This window comes from Acomys russatus, chromosome 1 (assembly GCF_903995435.1).
Source record: "Acomys russatus chromosome 1, mAcoRus1.1, whole genome shotgun sequence".
In the NCBI taxonomy this organism is placed as follows: Eukaryota; Metazoa; Chordata; class Mammalia; order Rodentia; family Muridae; genus Acomys; species Acomys russatus.
Genome location: NC_067137.1, coordinates 41,990,480 through 42,013,951, shown reverse-complemented (window position 1 = coordinate 42,013,951; position 23,472 = coordinate 41,990,480). Strand labels below are relative to the sequence as shown.

The following is a 23,472-nucleotide window of genomic DNA, read 5'->3' as shown; positions in this document are numbered from 1 at the left end:
GTGGGTTTTCGCAGACTTTGGGGGAACGGACTCTCGGGGGGCCTCCGGGGCGGCGGGCCCTGCGTTCCGGGTTGGGATGCAGCGGATTGCCCGGTGGAGGACCGCCGATGGCCCCGGCCGGGCAGCCCGCGCCCCGGGTGACCGGTGGCACCTTCCTCCCCTCAGGACGTAGCCATGTTCAGCTCGAGCGCCAAGATTGTGAAGCCCAACGGCGAGAAGCCGGACGAGTTCGAGTCTGGCATCTCCCAGGTGAGCTTGTCTCGCGGGTTCCCACCACCACCACCCCGATCTCTTGAGCTCGGGTCCCCCGACCCCGGCATGGCGCCCACGTTCTCTGTGTCCCCGCAGGCGCTGCTCGAGCTGGAGATGAACTCGGATCTCAAGGCGCAGCTCCGGGAACTCAACATCACTGCGGCCAAGGTGAGCGCTGGGGCCCCGGGGCTCGCACCCCGCTGACAGGCTCGGCGCGGCGGCGAGCCTGAACCTCATCCCGGGAGTAAGGAGACGCAAAGGCAGCGGACGCGGGAGCGTCCCGGGCGGTGTATTCTCACTATATAAGTTCATGCTTAGATCTGAAACTTGAGCTTCCTGGAAAGTGTCTAGACGACTCCAAATTGGACAGTCAGTTGATGATCAGTGGGGCGGGGGTTCTGAGTTCGGGGTTTGACAGGGTGTATATGTGTGTGTGTGTGTGTGTGTTCGGGGTTTGACAGGCTGTGTGTGTGTGTGTGTGTGATTTCTTTTGCTCTTGTGTGTGTATATGCAGCTCTTGTGTTTCTGAAACTGGAGTTGCCGATGCTTCTGAGTGTTGCAAACTAAACTGTTCCATTGCAAGCACAGCTCTGCACTCAACCGTCGCTGAGCCACCTCTACCCCCAGGCTTACTGTGGTTTTTTTGTTTTTAATCGTAGTTTTTAGTTAATTTCGCAGTGTGCTTGAGTAGTTTTCATTTTGGAGAGGAGCCTTATATCGAGGACACCCACGCTATGGTGAATTTAACGTTTACCTTTGTAGAACGTACTGTCCTGCTGGGGGCCATCCTGAGGTAGCACGTGGTGGTGTGCCCCTGACAGAATCTCCTGTAACCAAGCCTAGCTTCCCACTTGCTTTGTAGCCGAGGCTGGCTTTGAACTCAGTCCTCCTGCCTCTACTTCTTCAGTGCTGGGGTGATGGGCATGGATCTCTGCGGGCCTTTTGGGGTCTGTTGTGGAGTCACTCGGATTAATGGTGGGATTACGTTTTTTAGTGACCCCTTGGCTGTTTACCAATCATGGGAGACCGATGGGAGGTCAGCTGTCAGCTGCTACTGAGGCAGGCTTATCTGAGTTCAAGGCCAGCCTGGCCCAGTCTACATGGACTGTCTCAGAAGGGAGCAGCTTCTTGATTCTGGTGTGTGGTATTTGACCCTGAGTGGGGAAAATGGGGGTTAAGAATTTAAGAATGACATTGGTCATTTTTTCCTCTTAGGAAATTGAAGTTGGTGGTGGTCGGAAAGCTATCATAATTTTTGTACCAGTTCCTCAGCTGAAATCTTTTCAGAAAATCCAAGTCCGGCTAGTACGTGAATTGGAGAAAAAGTTCAGTGGGAAGCACGTGGTTTTCATTGCTCAGGTATCTGCTCAGTTGCCTATATTCTGAATTGCTTGGGTTTACATTTTGGTGGTGAGGATGGCTGCCAGCCCTGTGGTATAGAGCTTGGTGCGGGGTTAGAACTGAAGTGTGATTGCTGTAGGAGTCAGCAGTCTGCAGGGGCTGGTGACTGCCGTGCTGTAAGTTAGGGTTGGGTTTGGTGCAGTGTGGGGATGGAGGGTAGGGCTGATTGGACAGAGGAATAGTGTTGAGACGTTTCAGTGTGCTGAGTACAGGACTGTTTGGAATGTGGCAACAGGTTATTTTTCACTTAGAGCAACTAATTGGGCATTTCTTAGCTTTAAATCAGCTCACCATCTTTGTATTTGTTTTCTTCATAATTCACTTTAAAGAGGAGGATTCTGCCCAAGCCAACCAGGAAAAGCCGCACGAAAAATAAGCAGAAGCGCCCCAGAAGGTGAGTGTGGTAGCTGCCTCAGCCATGGTCTCCACACCTCCCTGGCTGGTGATTTGTGGGAGACATTGAGTGCAGCATGTCATCCTCATTGAGCGATGTTTCTAGGCTTACATGGTGTGTTGGGATTCATCATAGACCTAAAGCTTCAGTGGTTTCATGTAGACATACTGCCTGGTGTCTGCCATGGTCAGTGGTACCACACAGGTGAGGCTTGCTCTATTCTGTGGGCAAAGGAGAAAGATCTCCCACCCCAACCCCAGACAGGGTTTCTCTGTGCATGTACCCTGGCTGTCCTGGAACTTGCTCTGTAGACCAGGCTCGCCTCAAACTCTGAGATCTGCCTACCCTTGCCTCCTGAGAGCTGGGGTTAAAAGTGTGCACCACCACCTGGCTACAGTGCTGGGGTGGTTTTGTTTTGTTAGAGGCAGAACATAGGTGGGTTTCCTGGTGCTAGGATGACAGGGCCATGTCATGGCTGTTGAAGATGCTGACCAGTCACTTCACATGTCAGTCATTATATACTTCGGCCTTCTAGTGTTACTGTGACTATCAGATTTGCATTACAGATTCCTATAGCCCTGCAGAGACCAGACTGAGGCCTACATAAAACTGCTAGAGGCAGTCTACTTGTGAGACATACAATTTGTATTCTGTGGTGGTGCTTTTGAGATAGTCTTGTAGTCCAGGTGAACCTGAGACTTTCTGTGCAGCCAACATTGCCCTTTAACTCCTGTCCCTACTGCCCAAGTGCTGAGATTACAGGTGCTCGACACCATACCTTGTGGGTTAATAATGCAAAGAATTTGTTCTAATTCAGTCTTGTTCTGAGAGCCACTGGAAAATAAGCTGGGAATGGTGTGTGGATAAATGTTCTGTCTGCAGAAAGAGGGGTGCTGGTCACAGCTGAAGCCATAGTCTTTCATGAGCAGTTGGAATGGTAGGATTTTTAGGGAGTTTTGCCATGTTACTTAGTGAGTTTGCTGTTGTGATTCTTGGAGCCTGGTCATAGTTGCATATGAAGTAGCTCATGCATAGCAGGGCTAAGGTTGCCTGCCATGGCTGCAGTGTTCCCAGGGGCCTTAGCAGCTCTGCTCTTGACACCCAGGTTCTTAGCAGGGTGTCTAATGTCTCCAGACTCCTGCTTTGTCACACTGTGCTTCTGAGTTGACTCTTAGGATTACTTTGATTCCATTTTTTGTTTTGTTTTGAGGTAGAGTTTTTCTGTGTAATAGCCCAGGCTGTCTTAGACTCACTGTGTAGACCAGGTTGGCCTTGAACTCAAAAAGATCCACCTACTCTGCCTCCCAAGTGCTGGGATTAAACGTATGCGCCACCACTGCCCCCCTTTAGTTTCTGTTTTAAGGGAGTAAGTGTCCATGTTGGTGCACCTTCCTAGAGTGATAAGAATGCTTTAGAGTAGCAATGAACAGTGTTGGCTGGCCTAAACTCAAAGAGATCCGCCTGCCTCAGCCTCCGGAGTGCTGGGATTAAAGGCGTGTGCTACCACTGCCTGGCTGAGCTTGAGGGGTTTTAATTAGGTGAATTATGTGGCCAGGTTAAAAAAAAATACTTTAGCTATGCATGTAGAACAGTAAGGTGTGAAAAGGTGAGCTAGCCTTGTCCCCTAGATTCACATATTCTAGGTGGCTTGTATATCTAGGTTGCCAGGGTGTCACATAAAGCATATGGCTTTGGGAATCAGTTTTGGCTTGCTTGTCGCTCAAAGGTTTTAATCTCGGTGATACTGAAAAACAATCCTTTTTAGGCCTAATGTGTTTTGAGACAGGGAATCCTGCCTCAGTTTCACAAGTGTTTGTGACATAGGTGTGAGCCATCATAGTTGGCTCCAAAGTTAACTTGATTTCAGAAATCTGGACTTGCTGTTTTTTGGTTTTGGTTTTGGTTTTGGTTTTTTTTTTTTTTTTTTTTTAAATTCCAAGGATACCTTCTGGCCATGTATCTTACTTTTCTCATTCTTTCAGCCGCACCCTGACAGCAGTGCACGATGCCATCCTTGAGGACTTGGTCTTCCCGAGTGAAATTGTGGGTAAGAGAATCCGTGTGAAACTGGATGGCAGCCGGCTCATAAAAGTTCACTTAGACAAAGCACAGCAGAACAACGTGGAGCACAAGGTAAGGGCTTAACATTCACAGGAAGGTTCAGCCACTGGGAACAGCAGTGTATGGTCCGTGGTCCCTGTCATTCCTCTGTCCCCTGTCTCATTCTCTGTCAGTTTTTTTTATGTTAGAAACTGGAGCGCTTTGGACCCTTTAACTTACTAGGAGATAGGGAAACAAGCTGGGTCTTTGGTCTCCAGTGCCAGGGACTCCAGATAGTAGGCATGACAACTCGGATGGGTAAAAGTGTATTAGACTGAGGGTGCTGTCTTGATGCCTATTGTTTTCTGGGTCCCCGGGTGGCTTTGTTTACGTGGTGTGAAGGAGCAGAGTGTACAAGTTCCACCTCGCTGTTAGAATTACCCATGTGCCTGGGCCGAGGGTTGCAGGGAATGCGTCCTGCAGAGTCATTATCTACTTGGTTGCTGAAGAGGAAAACCAGACAGGGTGCAGTAGCTTTCAGTGCTGTTGCATATTTAAAAGTGAATTCCATCTTCTTTTGCAGGTGGAAACCTTTTCTGGTGTGTATAAGAAGCTCACAGGCAAAGATGTTAACTTTGAATTCCCAGAGTTTCAGTTGTAAAGAAAATGACTGAATAAAGTGTCATTCATAGTATTTGGTTGTAGTATCTTTTTCGCAATCTCAGGGCCATGGATGACGGCAGCAGAGGCTTCCTAAATGAGGTGAAGATTTCAAGAGAAGCCCCGAAGATGAGAAATGCACCTGAAGCCAGCCATGTTGTGATGGCTGTATTATGAAATGTCTAAGAGGAGGTGTTAGTGATATCGTAGCAAACAAGTGACTATTTAATAACTAAAATAGTGCAGGGTCAGTGCTGCAGTGCATCCATATTGCTGTGCAAGTCTGGTGTTAGCATTCATCTTGCAGAATTAGAACTTTGCCCTCTAGCCTCCCTTTCGTTTGTTGAAACTGCCACATTCTGTTATGTGTGTGTTTTTGGAGCAAGGTCTCACTGTAGTGTAGGCTGGCCTAAACATGTCTCCCGGTTTTCCTTCACAGGTGTTAAGCAAGTTAGGACTAGTCAAGTCCCCTTCAGGTTAAATAGAAACAGGTCTAGTTCATAAGGTCAAGTCTGTGAGTGACAAGGACACACTCCTAATGCAGATCGAGTGGAAGCTGCAGGTCAGCGGGTGTCTTGCAGAAAGATGGCTGCTCCCTTGCCAAGCTTTAAGCTATTGCCTTATTGCTAGATAAAAGGACAAGAGGCTGTCTGCTCTGTTTGATCCTTGGCACCACCTCCTGTTCGGGGCTTCTAAAAGCTAACAGACACTGTTGGTGATACGTGGGTGAACAAAGCATTAGTCTACTGCCTTGCTTGTTCCTGCTGTTTGCCTTTTTGAGCTCAGCTTACATCTCATGGTTTTGCAGTAGACTCCATCTTACACAGTACAGCATGCTGGTGAATTTGGGCTACCCTGTGTTACATAGAAAGCCTTAAGCAAAAAGCTGAAGAGGTGGTTGGAGCTCTGGCTGCTGGGTCTGTTTCCTAGTGATCACAAGGTAGCTCACAATTTGACTCAAGTTCCAGGGGATCTGACTGCTTTTCTGGTCTTTCTGAGCACTAGCACATACGTGTATGAGCATACATGTAGACAGAAGACCACACGTAAAAGTCTTGGGAATTACCAAGCAGAGCATGTCTGATGAAAGTCGATAGAGGGCTTGCGGCTATAAGCCTAGAACTGGAGCTGAGCATGACTTTGGGACCAGGGCCCTGCTCACTGGGACGGACCCTTTTATATTGTAGAAGGCGACGAGGATTATCCCGGAGTTGGCGAGGGCATGCACATTCTCTTTCCTCCAGCTTAGAGATGCTGCAGCTGTGAGAATGTTTGGGTTATTTATGTAAGTGGGAATTTTCTAGTAAGACAGGATGTGATAGAAGAATTTAAAAGCCTCCCAAGAATGCCAGGTGGGGGTGGTGGTGCATGCCTTTAATCCCACCTGCTTTGGCCTCCCTTGTGCTAGAATTAAGGCGTGCACCACCATGCCCCCTTTAAGACTAGTATCTTTTAATCCCAGCACTTGGGAGGCAGAGGCAGACACATCTTTCAGGGTTCTAGGACAGCCTAATCTATATATTTTTAGGATAGCTAGAGCTACATGGTTGAGACCCTGTCCCAAACCAAACAACATGCCTGGTGTGGTGCAGGCCTGAACTACAAAGCAGTCTAGGACAGCCAAGGCTACACAGAGAAACCCTGTTTTAAACCGCCCCCCCCAAAAAAACCAAGCTAGTGTCTTATCAAAAATGCTCAGTGCCATTACTGCTTTTATCTATCAAAACTAAAAACCTGGGTGTTAGTGGTGCACTCTTGAGTTCAAGGCCAGCCTGGTGTTACATAAAGAAACCCTGTTTTGAAAAGAAAAATTTTTCTTGCTTGTGGATGTGTTCATGCCACAGGCTTGTGTGGAGTCAGTGGACAACTGAGGCTGATGCTTTGTCTACAGTGGGTCAGTTTGTCTTACCCAACATTGTCTTTGCTGATTCATCTTTCTGTGATACTAAAATATTTTGTGTGAGACAAGAACTTCATGTTGGCCGGGCGTGGTGGCGTGGGCCTTTAATCCCAGCACTCAGGAGGCAGCAGCAAGCAGATCGCTGTGAGGTCAAGGCCAGTCTGTCTGATCTACAGCCAAGGCCAGCAGAAACCCTGTCTTGAAAACCAAAACCAAAAAAAAAAAAAAACCTTTTTGTTGGCGATGCTGTCCCTGAAGCCATGGAGATCAGCTGCCTCTGTCCATAGCACTGCACGGCTCGATTTTGCAAAGCCTTTTCCAGCATACCATTCCCACAACCAAGGGTTGAAATACCACAAATAAGAGTCACAGGTTAGATGTAAACAAATCTAATGGAGGTGGGTTTGTGTTTTTTTTTTTTTTTTTTTTTTGCCAGTTTTGACATAACCTTGAGGGTGTGCAGAGGACTCGCACCTTTTCTAGGGAGCTATGTCCTAGCCTTGAGCCACCAGTCGTGGCTCACACATGAAGACAACACTCAAAATCTTTAGAAGTTATTACCATAGGCTAGTGAAGCTGTTTCAGTTGTTTGTGTTCTTTACTGCCCAGTGAGGCCCTCAGGATGTAATTAACATACATGATAATGGTGGAAAGTAAGATGAACTGCAGTTACCTCCATAACTTTGATCAGCAAAGCTGGGTTCACGAGGCCCCACCCCTCCTTGAGCTTCTGGCAGTTAGCAGTTGGTTGGGTTTGGAGAGGTTACTGGGTACAGGGGGCACTGTTTATCATTTTGGAGCCACTAACTAGTAAGTTGTCTATGTTCCAGTAGACGGCCACACCCATGCTTATGCAAGCAACCATATGGAAGGATTGGAGAGATGGTGTCCTGGCCAGTTTTCTGTTAACTTGTCACAAGCTAGTCATCTGAAGAGGAAATAAACTGCCTCCATAAGATCCAGCTATAGGGCAGTTTCTTAGTGACTGATGAGAGAGGGCCCAGCCCATTGTGTGTGGTGCTATCCATGGGCTGGTAGTCCTAGGCCCTATTTTAAAAAAAAAAGCAAGCTGAGTAAGTGATGGGAGGCAAGCCAGTAAGCAGAACCTCTCCATGGCTTCTGTCTCCAGGTTTCTGCCCTGTTTGAGTTCCTGTCTGGACTTCAGTGATGGACTATGATATGGAAGCTTAAGCTAAGTAAATCATTTCCTTCCCAGCTTGCTTTTGGTCATGGTATTTCATTATAGCAGTAGAAACCCAAAGTAAGATGGCTCGGAGGTAAAGAGAGCCCTGGCAGCCATTGCAGAGGATGGGGGTTCACTTCCCAGCACCCACATGGCAGATCACAGCTGTCTAGCTCCAATCAAGGGAATGTGACACCCTCTTCTGGTCTCAGGCACCACATACACATGATGCACATGCAGGCAAAACATCTGTAACAAAATTTAATAAATCTTTTAAAAGCTGGGAGTCATTTGTTGGGGAGAAGGGAATTGGCGGGAGTGAGAAGAGTAAAAGGATCCTGGGTGGTGAGGCTGTTGTACACTGTCCTCTTGAGCGTGGCTGCCACCCTCAGATTAGCGGGGACTACCAGGAGACCGCAGGGATCCCATTCACAGAAGGGGCACGGCCCTCAGCTGACCTCAGCCACTCATGTATAACCTCCCAGCCCGCTATATGTGAGTCTGCCCTAATTACATACAACATCATGGTCTGGAGGTGTGCTACATTATTAGTTAATGGGCAGGGCCTCACCTATGTCCTGATGGGGAAGCTGTCATCCATGCTGGTGTGACTTGCTGACACTGCCATCCCTTTGTCACCCAGGCTACTCAGTGCTGTAACTTCAGTATGCCTCACAGACTCATTGGCTCCTTACTTGGATTTTGGGGTTGTCTTTGGACCCTTGTGAGGAAGGGTGGATGTTTGTCTTGAGTTCCTGAAACAATAAAATTATCGAAGGAATTTAAAATGTTTTTTTTTTAAAGGTAAGTCTAGCAACAACTCAGTAAACTTTTGTTAGTGTTTACCTCACTGAAGTTCAAACCCTTCTCAGAGATGACTTGCAGGGACAGTGAGGACTGAGAACCCTCATGTAGAGAGTCTATCAGTGTCCACTTTCAGTTGCCCTCTGTGCTCCTTTTGGTCTGACTTTCAGACTATGAGGAAGCCACCCTGTGATTTTTGTCATGCCTGTGATAACTCATGTTTCTGTGACTTCTTTATTCCCAGTGGTCACTGGTTGGGTGGTGGTTCAGTCACTTTACCCAGTGAGTCCTCTCTTCTGTCCCATCAACCAGTTGCTTCTGCCCCAGGGATGTACAGCAGCTTGAGGTGTAGGCTAGTGTGGATGGCCTTGAAGGTTGAGAGTAAGGCCAGTCACAGGCTATGGGGCTGCCGAGACATTGGGGTGGACTTTCAGCGAAGTCCTAACATCCACTGTGAGGCTGGCAGTGGTTCACAAAGTGTCTCTGGGCCAGTTGTCTCAACCTTGAGAGCTTATTACAAACAGCAGGTTCTGTCCCCCTGAGCTAATCAGTTCAGAAACCCTAGGTCCTGGAGCTGGAGAGATGGCTCAGTGGTTAAGAGCATTTATTTGATACTCTTGGCAGAAGACTGAGTTTGATCCCAACACCCACATGGCAGCTAACAGTGGTATATATCTCCAGTTCCAAGGGATTTGATACCCTTTTCTGACTTCTGTAGACACCACCAATGCAGGTTCCTTGTTAGAACATCTGAGCAGACCTTCTGGACATCTGATGATGACCTGTTGTGGGCACTTTGCCATGCCACTGTCATACAAAAGATGCAGTCCAGAATCTTAACGCTGGATAGAGATCTTCAATGGTTAAGACCTTTTAACTACTTGGCAAGAAGAGAGATATTTCAATCCCTGCACCCTGGTCTTTCTGCTCCTCTATCCCACGGTGACTGGGCTTAGACAAGGGAGGATAGTGTGCTTAGGGCAGTATAGCAGGCCAAGTGCTCTGTACTCTCTGGGAACTCAGGCAGCCTCAATGATGAGGGTCTTTGGGGAGGTGGCTGTGGTTAATGTCCTTATGGACAAAGTGTTCCACAGATACAGCAGCACGTCCGGTGTGACCCCCAGTGAAGTTTCCCATCCAGAGAAGAGAGGGTTTCATGTGACTCCTGTATCCAAACTGTGTGGTTATCTCAGAGATGTAAACACTCACTGGAAGCGGGCCAGTCTTGTTCTGGCCGGGAGTGGGATAGTCTGTGGGGTCAGGGCAGAGGAGAGGAAAGCAGCGGTCTGCTTCCAGTGGAGGAGTGGACACTGTTTTCTAGTGACACCAGAGTAAGCTTAATAATACAAGGTTCTAACTTACAATCTACTTAACATAGGCAAGTTAAGTTACCACTATTTCTGCAATGGGGAGTGATTTTGAAGTTGTTGGCACTTTTAAAAAAGCCCTCTGGGCCGGGCGTGGTGGCGCACGCCTTTAATCCCAGCACTCGGGAGGCAGAGGCAGGCGGATCGCTGTGAGTTCGAGGCCAGCCTGGTCTACAAAGTGAGTCCAGGATGGCCAAGGCTACACAGAGAAACCCTGTCTCGGAAAAAAAAAAAATTAAAAAAGCCCTCTGGGTGGGCATGAGACATACATCGGTTGATAGAGTTTTTGCCTGGCATGCACAGGGCCTTGAGTTCAATCCCAGTGCCTGGATGAGGCTGAAGATTTGAAAGTGGTGGCTCATGACATCCCAACACTAAGAGGCTGCAGCAGGAGGATTGCCTCTAATTTGAGGCCAGTCTGAGCCATGGACTATATTGCTTTAAAAAAGCCTTATAGCAGATGGTGTGTGACTTTAATGCCAGCCCTTCAGAAGCAGAGGCAAGCAGATCTCTGAGTTTGAAGCTAGCTTGGTCTACAAAGCTGGTTCCAGGACAGCCAGAGTCGCACAAGAGAAACTCTGTCTTGAAAAACAAACACACAACCACCAGCACCAATAAATATGTCTTTGGGGGGAAAAGGCCTTTGGGGTTTTGGGGCCCTCTACCACTTTGAGGCAGAGGGGTGTCTGACAGTTTGCTTGGGCAAGCCTTAAGAGGTACTCTTGGCTTGCTCTATGTACTTCTGAGAATTTTGGATTGTGAACAGAATCATTTCTATTGAGTTTGAGGACAGCTTGGGTTACACGAGACTGTCTCAAAAACAAAACATAATAAAAAAAGTCATGCTTTATTTGGAGGTGTTTATAGATTAGCACACAGGTGTAGAAAACTATTCTAATTCCCTTGACTCTAGTTTCCCCGGTGGAAAGACTGGCACAGTACCACAACCCAGATTCCCACATGAGCAGGCCAACTCATATCACTCCTGAGACACAGTGCCCTGGCAAACCACTGATTTGTCCTTGATTTTTATAGATTTATCATTTTAAGAGTGTTATATGAGACTGGGCATGGTGGTGCAGGCCTTTAGTCCCAGCATTTGGGAGGCAGAGGCAGGTGGATCTTCATGTTTGAGGCCAGCTTGGTCTATAAAGTGAGTCCAGGACAGCCAGGGCACCATAGAGAAATCCTGTCTTGAAAACCTTAAAAAAAAAAAAAAAAAAAAAAAAAAAGGAATGTTATATGAATGGGATGTGAGGGCAAAATGGCTGCAGCATCATACACTCCGTTGATCAGGAAGTTGGTTTGGCTGAGCTGGCTTCCTTGGTCATGGATCCATGCATCTATCCTAAACTCACATGTCAGTGGGAGAGCTTCCCTGATGGAGGACTGCTGTCTTTTGAGGGTATTTGAGTGGCTGTGCTTTCCTGCTGAACCTCCAAACGGCCTCTCAAAAGTATTTTATAGATGGAACTACACGGTGGGTAACTTACGGAGTCTGTTTTGCCACTATACAGAGCTCTTGTTGACTTTCCAAGACAACAAGTTGCTGTGTGGTAATGACTTGTGTGAGCATGTGTGTGTGCGTGCACAGAGATTCATGTCAGGAGTCTTCCGTCTGTCTCCATTACTCTCCACTTGTTTTTAGTTGTTTTATTTGAGACACAGTCTTACTATGTACTCCTGGCTGGCCTTGAACTTGCTACATAGTCCAGGCTGGCCATTAACTCACAGCAATACTCCTGCTTCAGTCTTCAGAGTGTAGGGATTGCTGCCATGCACCACCATGTTCAGCATACGTACCAAGTTGAAAAGAAAAAGAAAAAAAAAGAAAAAAAAAAAAAAAAACCCAGAAAAGGAAAACAGTAAAGAAAACCAAAAATGAGAGAGAATGTTTGGGGTGGGGTTGGCTGGGATCTCCAGGAACCTCAGCCTGGCAGCTGGGGCGAGTTCCCACACTCCACAGGGCGCTGCAGGACAGCTGATGGTTTTAGGCAGGAAGCTCTTGCAGATAAGGCTGCAGCCTCCAGCAGATTCGCTGGGCTGTCTGACAGCCCAGGCAGGGGTTCCCTCTGACTTGGACTGCAGATGCTCTCAGCAAATAACAGCCATGAGGCTCCACGGAGCAGTGTCTCAGCCAGCCGGTGACCATCAGGACAGCCCCTTCGCCTAGTGCGCATTCAGGTAGGAGATGCTGCCCCAGAACTCTAGGCCAGGATCGGATGGGTGCCAAGCACAGACAGGAGCTCACATTTCCAAATGGGGCTGCAGGGTAGATTCTTGGGCTGTGGAATTTGGCAAGGTGGGACTCAGTCTCAGATCTAAGCATCCTGGAGTTGGTCAGTAGGTCAGAAACTAGGATTCCAGAGGTGTTTTTTTTGTTGTTGTTGTTTTGTTTTGTTTTTTAGCTCAATGGTGTAATCTTTGGGAAGCCAACAGAGGCTGATTCTGATCAATTGTTAATTAGATGATAGAATTACAGCCACCTAGGTTACTTAGTGCCCAGAGTCTGGATCGATCATTTCTAACTCCAACCTGAGTTGCAGCAGCATATATATGGGTGACAGCTAAGAAAGCCCTGTTCAGGGACCCCCGGCTCTAAGGCATACTCAGCTGTAGGGTGGAGAGGAGTGACAGGGAGAGAGGGACATTCCCTGAGAGGAGCCATCTACTGGTGGACATCCAGTGTCCCAGCGCTGGGAAGGGGGGCAACTCCAAAGGGCAGCCGCTTCTTGTGCCCTTACACCAGGCTCCAGGACTGGCAGCTGCTGTGTTTGAGTGGCCCCAGCTAGCAACTCCAAATTAAAATGGTCACACCTGTAGGTCATTGCATGGCACGATGGGACTAGATTTGATGAGAGATCTTGTCTGGGAGAGCAAAGCTCCAAACCTCCATGTTTGGTTATATGGTTTTATCTCCGATGTTGAGACATCTGTGTAAGAGGAGGAGCACAGACAGATCTGTCCTCACCACAGTGTTGGTAAGATCCTTTCTGCAGCCTCGCGGTGGGGGCTGGGGTGGAAGTGTCACTTCAGGACAGAGGAGGCTTCTCCATGCCAGTGCTGTTCCTTGTGTGCAGTTTAGAGTCCGTGAGATGCAGGACTCCACTGTAGGCATTTAATGTCAGTTTGTGTGTTGGGCAGTACAATTTGTGTGTTTCCTCCTGACCTGCCCCGCAGTTCATTCTTAGTGTTTCTTTTGTGAATTCCACATTTAATCTCCCCCCAGAAAGCTGTCTCTTTGATGGAAGGGGGGCCTCAGGCTTTGGGCCCTGGCTGAGAGATAAGGGTGTTGTTTGTAAAAAGACTTTGGGCTTGCCGCACAGCCTCCATTTATAGAACCAAATTCCTTTTCTGAAAGGCAACTCACCAGGACACGGATCAGGGCTTCCTGGTGGGCATGCTGCCTCTCCGTGTGCCCACCTGCCCTGCTCTGGACTGGGTCTGGGACAGAAAGCTGAACAAGCTGCAGGTCAGGACCCTATCACATCCACCAGCTCCAGTGAAAACTGACAGTAAATCAGTAAACCACCACACCTTTAATCCCAACACCCGGGAGGCAGAGGCAGGAGGATCACTGTGAGTTTGAGGCCAGCCTGGTCTACAAAGTGAGTCTAAGACAGCCAAGATAGCACAGAGAAACTCTGTCTCTAAGCAAACAAACAAACGAAACACGAAAACAAAAAGCCAAAACCAACCAACCAGGGAAAAAAAAAAAAAAAAAAAAAAAAAAAAAAAGCTGACAATAAAGGCACACAGGCAGGAGAGTCAGTGAGAGACGCATGCAAAGTAGCTCTGGTGTAGTCTACATTTCTGCTCTCCCTCCTTGTCTTTTTAGGAAGGAAGGATTTACTTCAGTTATGTTCCAGGAAGTTGGGGAAGAAGCTTTAGCCCCTAGTTAAATTATTTCCACAGTCAAGAGTGGGGAGAAACAAATGGACGCATGCTGCCTGCTCCCATCTTGTCCTCTTGGGCCTTATACAGTTCCGGACTCCGGCCTGTCCTTCTGTAAAGTCATGTGTAGGACTTCCATGGACGGGAGAGTACGGTCCTGCTGCACACCGGCTGTCCCTGGAGGAGCGTTTGTTTCTATGGAATACATTCCTGAGACAATTTGAGGGCACTGAGAGAAAAAAAAAATCTGAACAGTTTTGAATCTATCAAACAGTGGGTGCAGCAGGAGTTATCCTTGCTTTTTTCCCCCTTTTCTTTAAAAGATTTTATTATTGTTGTTGTTGTTGTTATTATTATTATTATTATTATTATTATTATTATTTTGGTCTTTTGAGATAGGGCCTCATTATGTAGCCTTGGTTAGACACAAACTACTCACAGAAATCCTCTTTACCTCCCAAGTGCTTGGATTAGAGGCATGAGCCACCATGCCCAGCTTTTTAAATCATTTAAAAACTTTGTATATGTCTTTGTCTCTGTGTGTGTGTATGTGCACATGTGGGCAGGTGCCAGTGGAGGCCAGAGGCATTGGATCTCCTAGAGTTGGAGTTACAGGCAGTTGTGAGCACATGAGTGCTGGGAAGCAAACTCAGGTCCTCTGCAAGGGCAGATGACCTTAACCATTGGGCCATCTCTTTAGCATCCTCCATCCTTCTTTTTTTGTTTGAAGCAATGTGATCTTACTATGTAGCCCTGTCCAGCTGCTGGGCTGAAACTGACTGTTGGAGCCCAGGCTGGCTTTGAACTCATGAACTTCATATTCTGCTTCCCCATGTTCTGGGTTGGTGGGTACGTACCACCACACAGAGCTTACTGTTATCTTTCAGAAAAAGGAACCAAATATTTGCACGTAGATAACAGCTCAGTGCTGTAGAGTTAAGAGCACTGTGAAGCAGCATACCTACCCATGGGTTTTGTAATCCCTGGTTTCTTAAATTGCTGGAAATTTCAGGACAATGACAGCAAGAAATAATCCAAGTGTGGAAACCCCTGGGACTGCAGAATTTTGTGTAAGCTTAGCATCGTATTTCTCATGCAATTGTGCCACATGGAAGTAACTCTTAAAGATGAGAAGCTAGAAGGGAGTCTAAACAGTGCCCCAGCAAGCACGTCCCTGCTGAAGCTGAGCAGTGGGTACCTAGCCTCTCTGGAGAATGCTACATGCACTGGTTCCTTTCCATGGTGATTTTCCTCAGCTGTGTGGCTGTGTACGTGTGTGTCTGTGTGTGTGTGTGTCCATTCCCCCACAGGCCCAGCCATGTGTGCCCTCTCTGCTCCCACTCCTGATTTTGTACTTTGCCTTGGTTTGTTTTTCCTCCTTTGTTTTGTTTTTTAGGTTTGGTGGTTTTTTTGTGGTTTTTGTGTTGATTTGATTTTTCTCTTAATAAAAGCAGAAACTCAGTAAGAACACGATGTTTTCCCAGCCTACCATTTTCCCAAGCCCTTCTGCATGTTGTCACATTTTCTGTCTTGTTGGCGCCTCATAGTTTTGGAGGAGTTGACTATTGCAGGAATGGACATCTCATTAGTTAACCTCTGACTGGCACAGCCTCCCTTCTTTCCTACCTCCCTGCAAGCATGGGCATACATACGAGCAGAGAGCCGACAACCCTGTCAGTCACCAACAGCTCAGATTCAGAGTGAGGGAGGTGGGGGAGTGGGAGCTGGGCCTCAAACCCCAGCCTTCTAAGGACAGAGACAACCGGTGCTGAGGAGAACAGCAGATCCTGTGCTCCAAAAGCTCCTCAGGGCTTCCTTCCTTCCTTCCTTCCTGCCTTCCTTCCTTCCTTCCTTCCTGTCTGTTTGTCTTTCTTTTTCTCTCTTTTTTTTTCTTTTTTTGGTTTTTTGAGACAGAGTTTTTCTGTGTAGCCCTGGCTGTCCTGGATTCGCTTTGTAGACCAGGCTGAGTGCCTTCCTTGAGTGCTGGGATTAGAGGCGTGCACCATCATGCCCTGCTCAGGGTTTTGTCTTTGTGGTTTGAACTGCACAATATTTTTCTTCCCTGATTTCTCTAAGGGATGGAGATGGCTTTCCATTTTTATGCCTCTGGACTTTCAGCAAGGTACCAACGGCAGCAAATGCAATCCTCTTGGTTTATACCCTAAATGCTGTACCCTTCAATCCTGTGCCTACCCGCAGTCCTTTAAGCCTCACCTCTGCTTATGCTATACCCTTCAATCCTCAGCCCCCCATCCTTAAGCAGTCAACATCTAGGGTTACCAAACCTTTTCTTTTATTGTCTCTTGTGGGGACTCTTTTCAGAGCTGAAGGAGGAGTTTCAGATGGTGTCCCTGCACACTGCAGGGACAGTTGATTCATCACCAGATAGAGCTTTCCTTGTCTGACATGATAGTGGCAGTATGTCTGTGGACATCTTGATTCCTCCACACATTTTGAGGAGAACCCTTCCTTGGAAACAAATGTAGCAGGAGCTTGGTTTGCCAAACTGGGTGTCAGCACAGCCAGATACGAGTCTCTGTAGATTATAAAGGCTCCTGGGGCATGGTCTGTGCCTTGACTCCCTGGGCTTCTCTGTGGCGAGAACAAGATGATCTCACTGGCTGTGTCTATGGGTCCTTTGCCTCTGATGGCTGGATGGTTGGAGTCAGGGAGGGATGCAGAGCATCTTGATCTTTGAGTTGGGCAAGCTAAACCACTGCTCCATCCACCCAAGTTTTGTTCCCTGCTAGCCATGGAAGCACCACAGGCTTCATTGACTGGGAAGTCAAATCTAGCCCTGCCCCCTCCCCAATACTTTCTCTTCTCAGTAGCTGCAGTACTGTTCTCTAGGGCCATAGCTCACCATTCCCTCACATTGCCCATAGGACTCAGTGAAAACCAATCATCCTTGCCTCTACAATACATCCTAACTATACTTTTCTTCTCTGCATCTGTCATGGTGTTCCCACAACTCCTTGCTCCAGCACACAGTGGCCTTCTCTGTCTGGCCTCTTTACTTCCATTCTTATTCCAATAAAGATGGTCTCCAAAGAAGAGCCAAGTGAGCCAGGCATGTTAGCACATGCCTTTAATCCCAGTACCCTGGCAGCAGAGGCAGGCAGATTGGATCAGTGTGAGTTTGAAGCCAGCATGATCTACAAAGTGAGTCCAGGACAGCCAAGGCTGTACAGAGAAACTCTGTCTTGAAAAAACCCAACCAATTAACCAGCCAGCCAGCCAGCCAGCCAACCAGCCAACCAACCAACCAGCCAGCTAGCCAGCCAACCAACCAACCAACCAACCAACCAACCAAACAAACAAACAAACAAACAAACAAACAAAAAGAGCCAAGTGGCCCTTTTATAAAGCCACGCCCTGATCAAAAGCCTCCATTGTTGTTTTGGAGGACCTCAAGGCTTCGAAGTAACACCACACCTGAGTCTTCACTCTGTTCCCCTTGGGGTTTTTCTCCTTTGCACTCACAGGGTCAGGCCACTTCTCCCCAAGCTCCATTCATCCAGAGCCTGCACGACTTGATGCGTCATCAGTCACCTTTCCTTACACCCGCCCCCATCTCTAGATAGCAGCACGTGCATGTCCAGGCCGTCTTGCCCTGCTTCTCCTCCCTGGGGAAGATTGCTCTTCTTTGCTGCCTCTGGTTTTATCCGTCCATCCTTTTGGTTCTTTTAAAAAAGATTTATTTATTTTTATGTGTACGTATATGCCTGCATGTGTGTATGCACACCAGGTGTGTGCAGTGCCCACAGAAGCCAGAAGAGGGCACTGGGTCCCACTGAGTAAGGATTATAAGTGGCTGGTGAGGCACCATGGGGGGTCCCCGAGAGCTGAACCTGGGTGCAAGTGCAAGTGCAGCACATACTCTTAACCACTGAATCATCTCTCTAGCCCCTGTCTGTCACCGCTGACTGGAAAGGAACATTTTTTCGACCTCAGCACCTGGAACTGTGCCTGGCAGAAGGTTGGCAGCTGGAAATATTGCTAAGTGGTTGACTGACCCAGGGGATAGGTGCCAGGAAGCATCAGAGAGAGACCTTCTGGTATGAATAATGCTGATGCTATAGTGTGCCTCTGATGTTCTAAGGGGAACCCCTCCCCCAGCTTACAGACCCAGTTTTTAATATATTCTTCTCCCTTTCTTCTTGCCGCTAGTGTCGACCTTTCTCATTCCTTCTCTTTCTTCTCTGCTTTTAAGCCATCTACTGTGGATCTCTGTTTGGACTCAACTATCCTCTCCCAGACATGCTCCAAGCTCTGCAGGAGGGTCATACCTTGTATAGAGGCCATTCGTTGTCTTCTTCGAGCCTGAGTCTCTGCCGTTAGGATAAGTTAGGCCTCCTGGGATGGCCTTGTATTCAGTGACTTGCTCTGAGGGAGGCTGGATAGTACAAGTGACCTTCAAGAAAGGCATAGGGAAAGAGGGAGGCACACATGGTGCTCTAGCTGCCTGGGAACTTCAGAGACGCTCAGTGGAGGTCAGTAATTGGTATGTGATTGAGGAAATGAGAGAGGCATCAAAACCCAGAGGGGAGTGCATGACTGCCCTGCTGTTTGCAATGTGCTGTCTGTGTCTGAGCCCGTCACTGTTTATGCCTTCCTTCTTCCAGAAGTCAGTGTTCTGCCTGCATTCATGATGACGAGGGACCTGGCTCTTGCAGGCATGCTGATTAGCCTGGCTTTCCTGTCACTTCTGCCATCTGGATGTCCTCAGCAGACCACAGAGGACGCCTGCTCTGTGCAGATTCTTGTCCCAGGCCTCAAAGGTAATGGCTACTCTGCTGCTGTGGTGTTGTCCTGGTCATGCCTCTGGGTGTCTCAGTGTCCTGCATGGCCTGGCACTTGAGCATAAACTCACAAAGACTGGTGCCAGTGCAAGTGCATCCTGGGAAATCTGCCTATCTGTTGAGCCTGGGATTCCCTGACTATGAGACCAAGGTTCCATGGTATTTAAACTCTTTCTAGCCAAGGAATTGTGGGTTTCTGGTTAGCGATGTATATGCAACACAGCCTTCTTCTCAGGAGCCTTGTATGAAGGGCTGGCTCATGTGATCTTCAGTATAGTGGGGGTGTGGCGGTGGAGGAGGGCTGAGGGTGCTACCATGTTTACATCCCATGTTCTGTACAGATAAAATTTGCTTGTAGAAACATTTGCAAATATAACAACAGTCCAGGGATGTCTGTGGCTTTTCTTCAATGGACAATGGGTATATCAAAGTAATCCATGTTCTGAGTGAAAATGGCCACAAAGCTTTATAGCTGGGTCAGATATTACCAAAATGTGGCCTGGATGAAAGCTTTGTGTTCGTGGATCTAGATCTTACTTGAGAGGATTCAAGTGGTAAATATTTCTTCTTTCCTTCCGTCCTTCCGTCCTTCCTTCCTTTCTTTCTTTCTTTCTTTTTTAGAGTTATTTATTATTGTGTATACAATGCTCTTCCTACATGTACACCTGCAGGCCAGAAGAGGGCATCAGATCACATTATAGATGGTTGTGAGTCACCATGTGGTTGCTGGGAACTGAACTCAGGACCTCTGGAAGAGCAGTCAGTGCCCTTAACCGCTGAGCCATCTCTCCAGCCTGGTAAATATTTCTATGAGCGAACATTTCTATGCTATTGATGGTGGGAAAAGAGATGGCAATTGAATTGTCACCCTGTTCAGATGGAAAGATGGCTCTTCAGAACTCCAGAAGCAGGCAGGAAAGCTGGGTACTTTGTGTGAGTGGAGAGGGTTGTAGAAATCCTGTCCCAGGTTCATTAGCTGCAGGGGTTTGTTTGTGACTGCCTCTCCCACCCAACTGAACTTTGAGCAGCACCAGAAACATCTTTGATCTTGATGACCACTCCAGGGTCACTCCAAGGTCTCCAGGAACAACTAGACTTAGAGTCAAGCTTCCAGAGAAGGTCTCCACTGTTTTGGGTGCAGCCCTTTAGAGGCAGAGGTTAATTATTTTATTTGAGACGAAAGGTCTCACTATGAAGCCCTGGCTAGCTGCGAACTGGCTATGTAGACTAGCCTGGATTAATGTCACAGGACTCTGTCTGCCTCTGCCTCTGGAGTGCTGGGATCCAAGGTGTGCACATCAATCTAGCAAATGCAACCTCCTATGAGAAATCAGTTTCAGGACATAATATAATCATGGACAGAGTTGTGGAACTGCATTGGGGGAACTTCAGAGTCTGGAAATCAATGTGTTTTTTTGGGGGGATCAGCAGTAGGAAACTCAGCAGTCTTGCCCCCCTCTTCCCACTGTGGGTGTAATGGGAAGAGTCTCCTAGGGAATGAGATTTAGGTGAAGAGGGCTTTCTGATTCGTTGAGAGACATAAGGTTTTCTTTTTTTTTTTTTTTCCAACTTAGGTTGTGTGTGTATGTGTGTGTGTGTGTGTGTGTGTACACAAATGTGTATGCTTGTGTGTGGAAGTCAGAGATCAACCTCTGGTTCTGTTCCTCAGGTGCATCAACTTTGGTTTCTGAGATAGGGCCTCTCATTGACCTCATGCCTGGCGTGGCAGGGAGGCCCAGGGATCCTCCTGACTCTGCTTTCCCAGCACTGGAATTACAACTCATACTGTTCTGCTTGGCTTTTTATATGGAGTTTGGGGGTCAACACCAGCTCTATGCTTGCTGTGGCAAGCACTTTGCTGGTAGCCATCCCACCAGCCCCAAGCACCTTGTTCTAAAATGTCCTCATTGGTGCATCAGTTCTGACTCCTGCTAGCATTAAGCTCTGTTTCAGGGTCTTTTGGTGAGTTGGGACGCAATGCGAACAGTTTTCAATAAAATCAGAGACAGGCACAGCATGTAAGAGGAGGTTGGGTGTGGGAGTTGTGTGGTGGGCTTAGTGTCCTTCTTGCCCTTTTTTTTTTTTTTTAAGAGGAGGGGCCATCAGGTAAGTGCCAATGCAGGGAGCGATGGGCTGGTTCACTCAGCCTTACCCTAATCTAGATTCTGATGCCCAAAGAAGCTGTGGTCAGGCCCAGAGCCTGAACTTGGCCTGTCACTCAGCTCTCAGTTTTTTTTTTTTTCAAGATAGGGTTTCTTTGTGTATCCTTGGTTGTCCTAGACTCGCTTTGTAGACCAGGCTGGCCTTGAACTCACAGTGATCCGCCTGCCTCTGCCTCCCGAGTGCTGGGATTAAAGGTGTGTGCCACCACTGCCCGGCTCACTCAGCTCTCATATCCTCTGCCTTTATCTATGTACATTCACTTGCCTGCCTCAAATGAAAGAGAGCCATGTATAAACTCTAGGAGCTTTCTAGAAAACTTCTAGAATAGCTGGAGGGTGTGCTAATGGTAACCTTGAAGTGAATACCCATGATGCACCTGCTGTGGCAGAGGCCTTCCTTCAGGTGCTCTGGGAGATCAGAGATTTCAGCCCCATGGGGTGAAGGGCCATTGTAACTGCTTACTGATACCAAGAAAGAAACATATCCCTACCCTTGCGCATCTTTGGTGGGTCTCTGCAGTGGTGGGCTTTGCTGTTAATCCTCTGTGGCTGATCATGTTGTTCCCTGTGGTCCAGCCCCTCAGTCTAGCCCTGGCAGGCTCATCTGGACAGCCTTTGCTTCCTTCCAGCCTGCGTGCCCATCCATGCCTCATCCCTTTCCTCAGAGCCCTGCTCTGCTCTGGCTGGCTGTATCTTGCTCACAGCACAGCTTCAGCTTAAAAGTCCCATCACCAGGGAGACAGATTTGATGCATCCTGTGTCACCTTTGCTGAAGTGAGTGCCTCCTTCCGTTTCATACCCTACATGGGTAATGAGAATTCTCATGTCAGTCTGACTGAGAGTGTTTTCCTCTTGGATAGCTCGCAGAACGTTCTCTTTGTTGTTGGTGTTCATTCGGCAGTGCTGCTGACACGTCTTTGCTGTTTGGCCCTGATTTTTCCCGTGTGGGTCTCTGCAGCCTCTTGTTGTATTCTCGCTTTTCTGTGCCTATCCCCACCCCAGTGCTGGAAAGTGCATCTGGCAGCTCTTTCCAGGCCCTCGGGCTTCGGATGTCATTTTCTTTCTTTCTCTGTCTCCCAGGAATTTCTGTGAGATGTATTTGGGCATTTATGAGTTTTTTTTCTCCTTCCCCTTTCGAGCTCAACTTGATAACTTCAAAACAAAACCACAAGCTTCACATGACTGTCTCTTAGTGAGCAGAACTCCTCACCCCAATGTTTTGTCTCATGGGGAGTGAATGAGCTCCTTCTTCCGGTCACTGCTTTCTAGATGTAAGGGTGAGCTTCAATCAGAAGGTCCCCAGTGGGCTTTGCTGTCACGTCGTTGACACACATGACTGTGTCTCCTGTCCTCTCTTTTTCTTTCTTTCTTTTCTTTTCTTTTTTTTTTTTTTTGACAGCGCTTCACTGTGTAGCCCTGGCTCACATGGAATTCACTATATAGGCCAGGATGTGTAGACCAAGAAGCAGAGACAAGTGGATCTCTGTGAGTTTGAGGCCAGACTGGCCTATAACTCAGTGTAAGTTTTGATGACTTTCTGTCTTACAGGAGGGAAAAGAAGAATCAGATTTGCATTGTAGGGAGGTCATTTGGCTGGGGATGAATCTAGGGAATAGGAGTGGCCCTTGGTCCTCTGAGACCCAGCTCCTCCCTCGATGCTCGTGAACTCATCTTGTCAGGTACCCTAACTGCTTATTTACACCTCTGTCTCTGGTACCTGGCCACGATAGCCCAGAACATAGAGAGCATACGTTATTGATCTCAGGCAGCCCACATAAGAGGCCACCATGTGAGTTCCATGTCATACTGAAAGGACGAGGTGATGCTCAGTGGACACCCTGGTCTGTCTCCCCAGCATGTCATCAACCTAGATGCTGTTGCTCTCAGGGCCACCTGATCCACCCCATCCCACTTCTTCTTGTTGTTGGAGTGTGTGGAGAGTCCTATGGTGGGAAGAAGGGTGGGAACCAGTCCAGGAGGGACAGTGGAGGGAGGGAAAAATCTGTTCCCTTGAAAATAAAGCACTGTAGGAAAAGCTTAGACCTGAGTACCCAAAGCTCGCCCTAGTTTTATGCTGGTTGCAGTATGGGATAGGGTGGGCAGGGAGTAGGTCCAGACTGGCTGCGCCAAGGCTGAGAACATTTCTAATTTTTCTGTATGGTATGCATAATACCATAGCACTGTCCTAGCCAGACAGTGCCTAAACAGATTATGACTTCTTCCACAGGGGATGCAGGAGAAAAGGGAGACAAAGGAGCCCCAGGACGACCAGGAAGAGTTGGCCCTACAGGAGAAAAAGGTACTCACAAGTCCAGCCTCCATGGGAAGGGGGAGGGGTGAAGGTGTGGGGTGGTTAGGGAGGGAAGGCATGGTGCTGGCCTGCAGTGCTCTGAGAAAAAGCAAAACAAAACTGTGTCCTGGAAGCATGGTGGTGAATCTTTGGGAATGCCTGGGTTTGGGATCATGAATAAGCATTAAATAAGAAGAGTGCAGCCCAGAAGGAAGCCTGGTGGAGGAGGCGGGGTGCAGGCTGGTGCATTGCAAACAGTAGCTGACCCATTGACGGACTGGAAGCGGTTGAGTGGGAGCAGTTTCCATTTTAATAAGAAAACT

General features: G+C 47.9%; 2 protein-coding genes across 3 annotated transcripts in view; both read left to right on the top strand.

Moving 5' to 3' along the window:
* The first annotated feature begins 165 nt into the window (after window positions 1-165).
* Rps7 (ribosomal protein S7) lies at window positions 166-4,781 on the top strand. The gene is made up of 6 exons (XM_051144306.1): window positions 166-249; window positions 349-420; window positions 1,468-1,611; window positions 1,983-2,047; window positions 4,030-4,180; window positions 4,671-4,781. Exons 1-6 carry the CDS (start codon window positions 175-177, stop codon window positions 4,746-4,748), a joined length of 585 nt encoding a protein of 194 aa, XP_051000263.1. The 5' UTR covers window positions 166-174; the 3' UTR covers window positions 4,749-4,781.
* Window positions 4,782-11,957: 7,176 nt separating this feature from the next.
* The window catches only part of Colec11 (collectin subfamily member 11), a 31,592-nt gene continuing 20,077 nt past the window's right edge, over window positions 11,958-23,472 (top strand). Inside the window, exons 1-3 of one of the 2 annotated variants that reach the window (XM_051144216.1) lie at window positions 11,958-12,185; window positions 18,521-18,676; window positions 23,087-23,158. In XM_051144216.1, the coding sequence (XP_051000173.1) occupies window positions 18,544-18,676; window positions 23,087-23,158 (205 nt within the window). In that variant the 5' untranslated portion in view covers window positions 11,958-12,185; window positions 18,521-18,543. The remainder of the gene's footprint in view (window positions 12,186-18,520; window positions 18,677-23,086; window positions 23,159-23,472) is intronic. The other variant, XM_051144224.1, reaches the window with a different exon arrangement.

What these genes read in the sequence shown, in the direction of transcription:
- Rps7 (XM_051144306.1), top strand. Translation starts at nt 175, where the DNA reads ATGTTCAGCTCGAGCGCCAAGATTGTGAAGCCCAACGGCGAGAAGCCG. An exon ending in TCAACATCACTGCGGCCAAG is followed by an intron (nt 421 to 1,467) that starts GTGAGCGCTGGG and finishes TTTTCCTCTTAG; the next exon opens with GAAATTGAAGTTGGTGGTGG. An exon ending in AAGCAGAAGCGCCCCAGAAG is followed by an intron (nt 2,048 to 4,029) that starts GTGAGTGTGGTA and finishes TCATTCTTTCAG; the next exon opens with CCGCACCCTGACAGCAGTGC.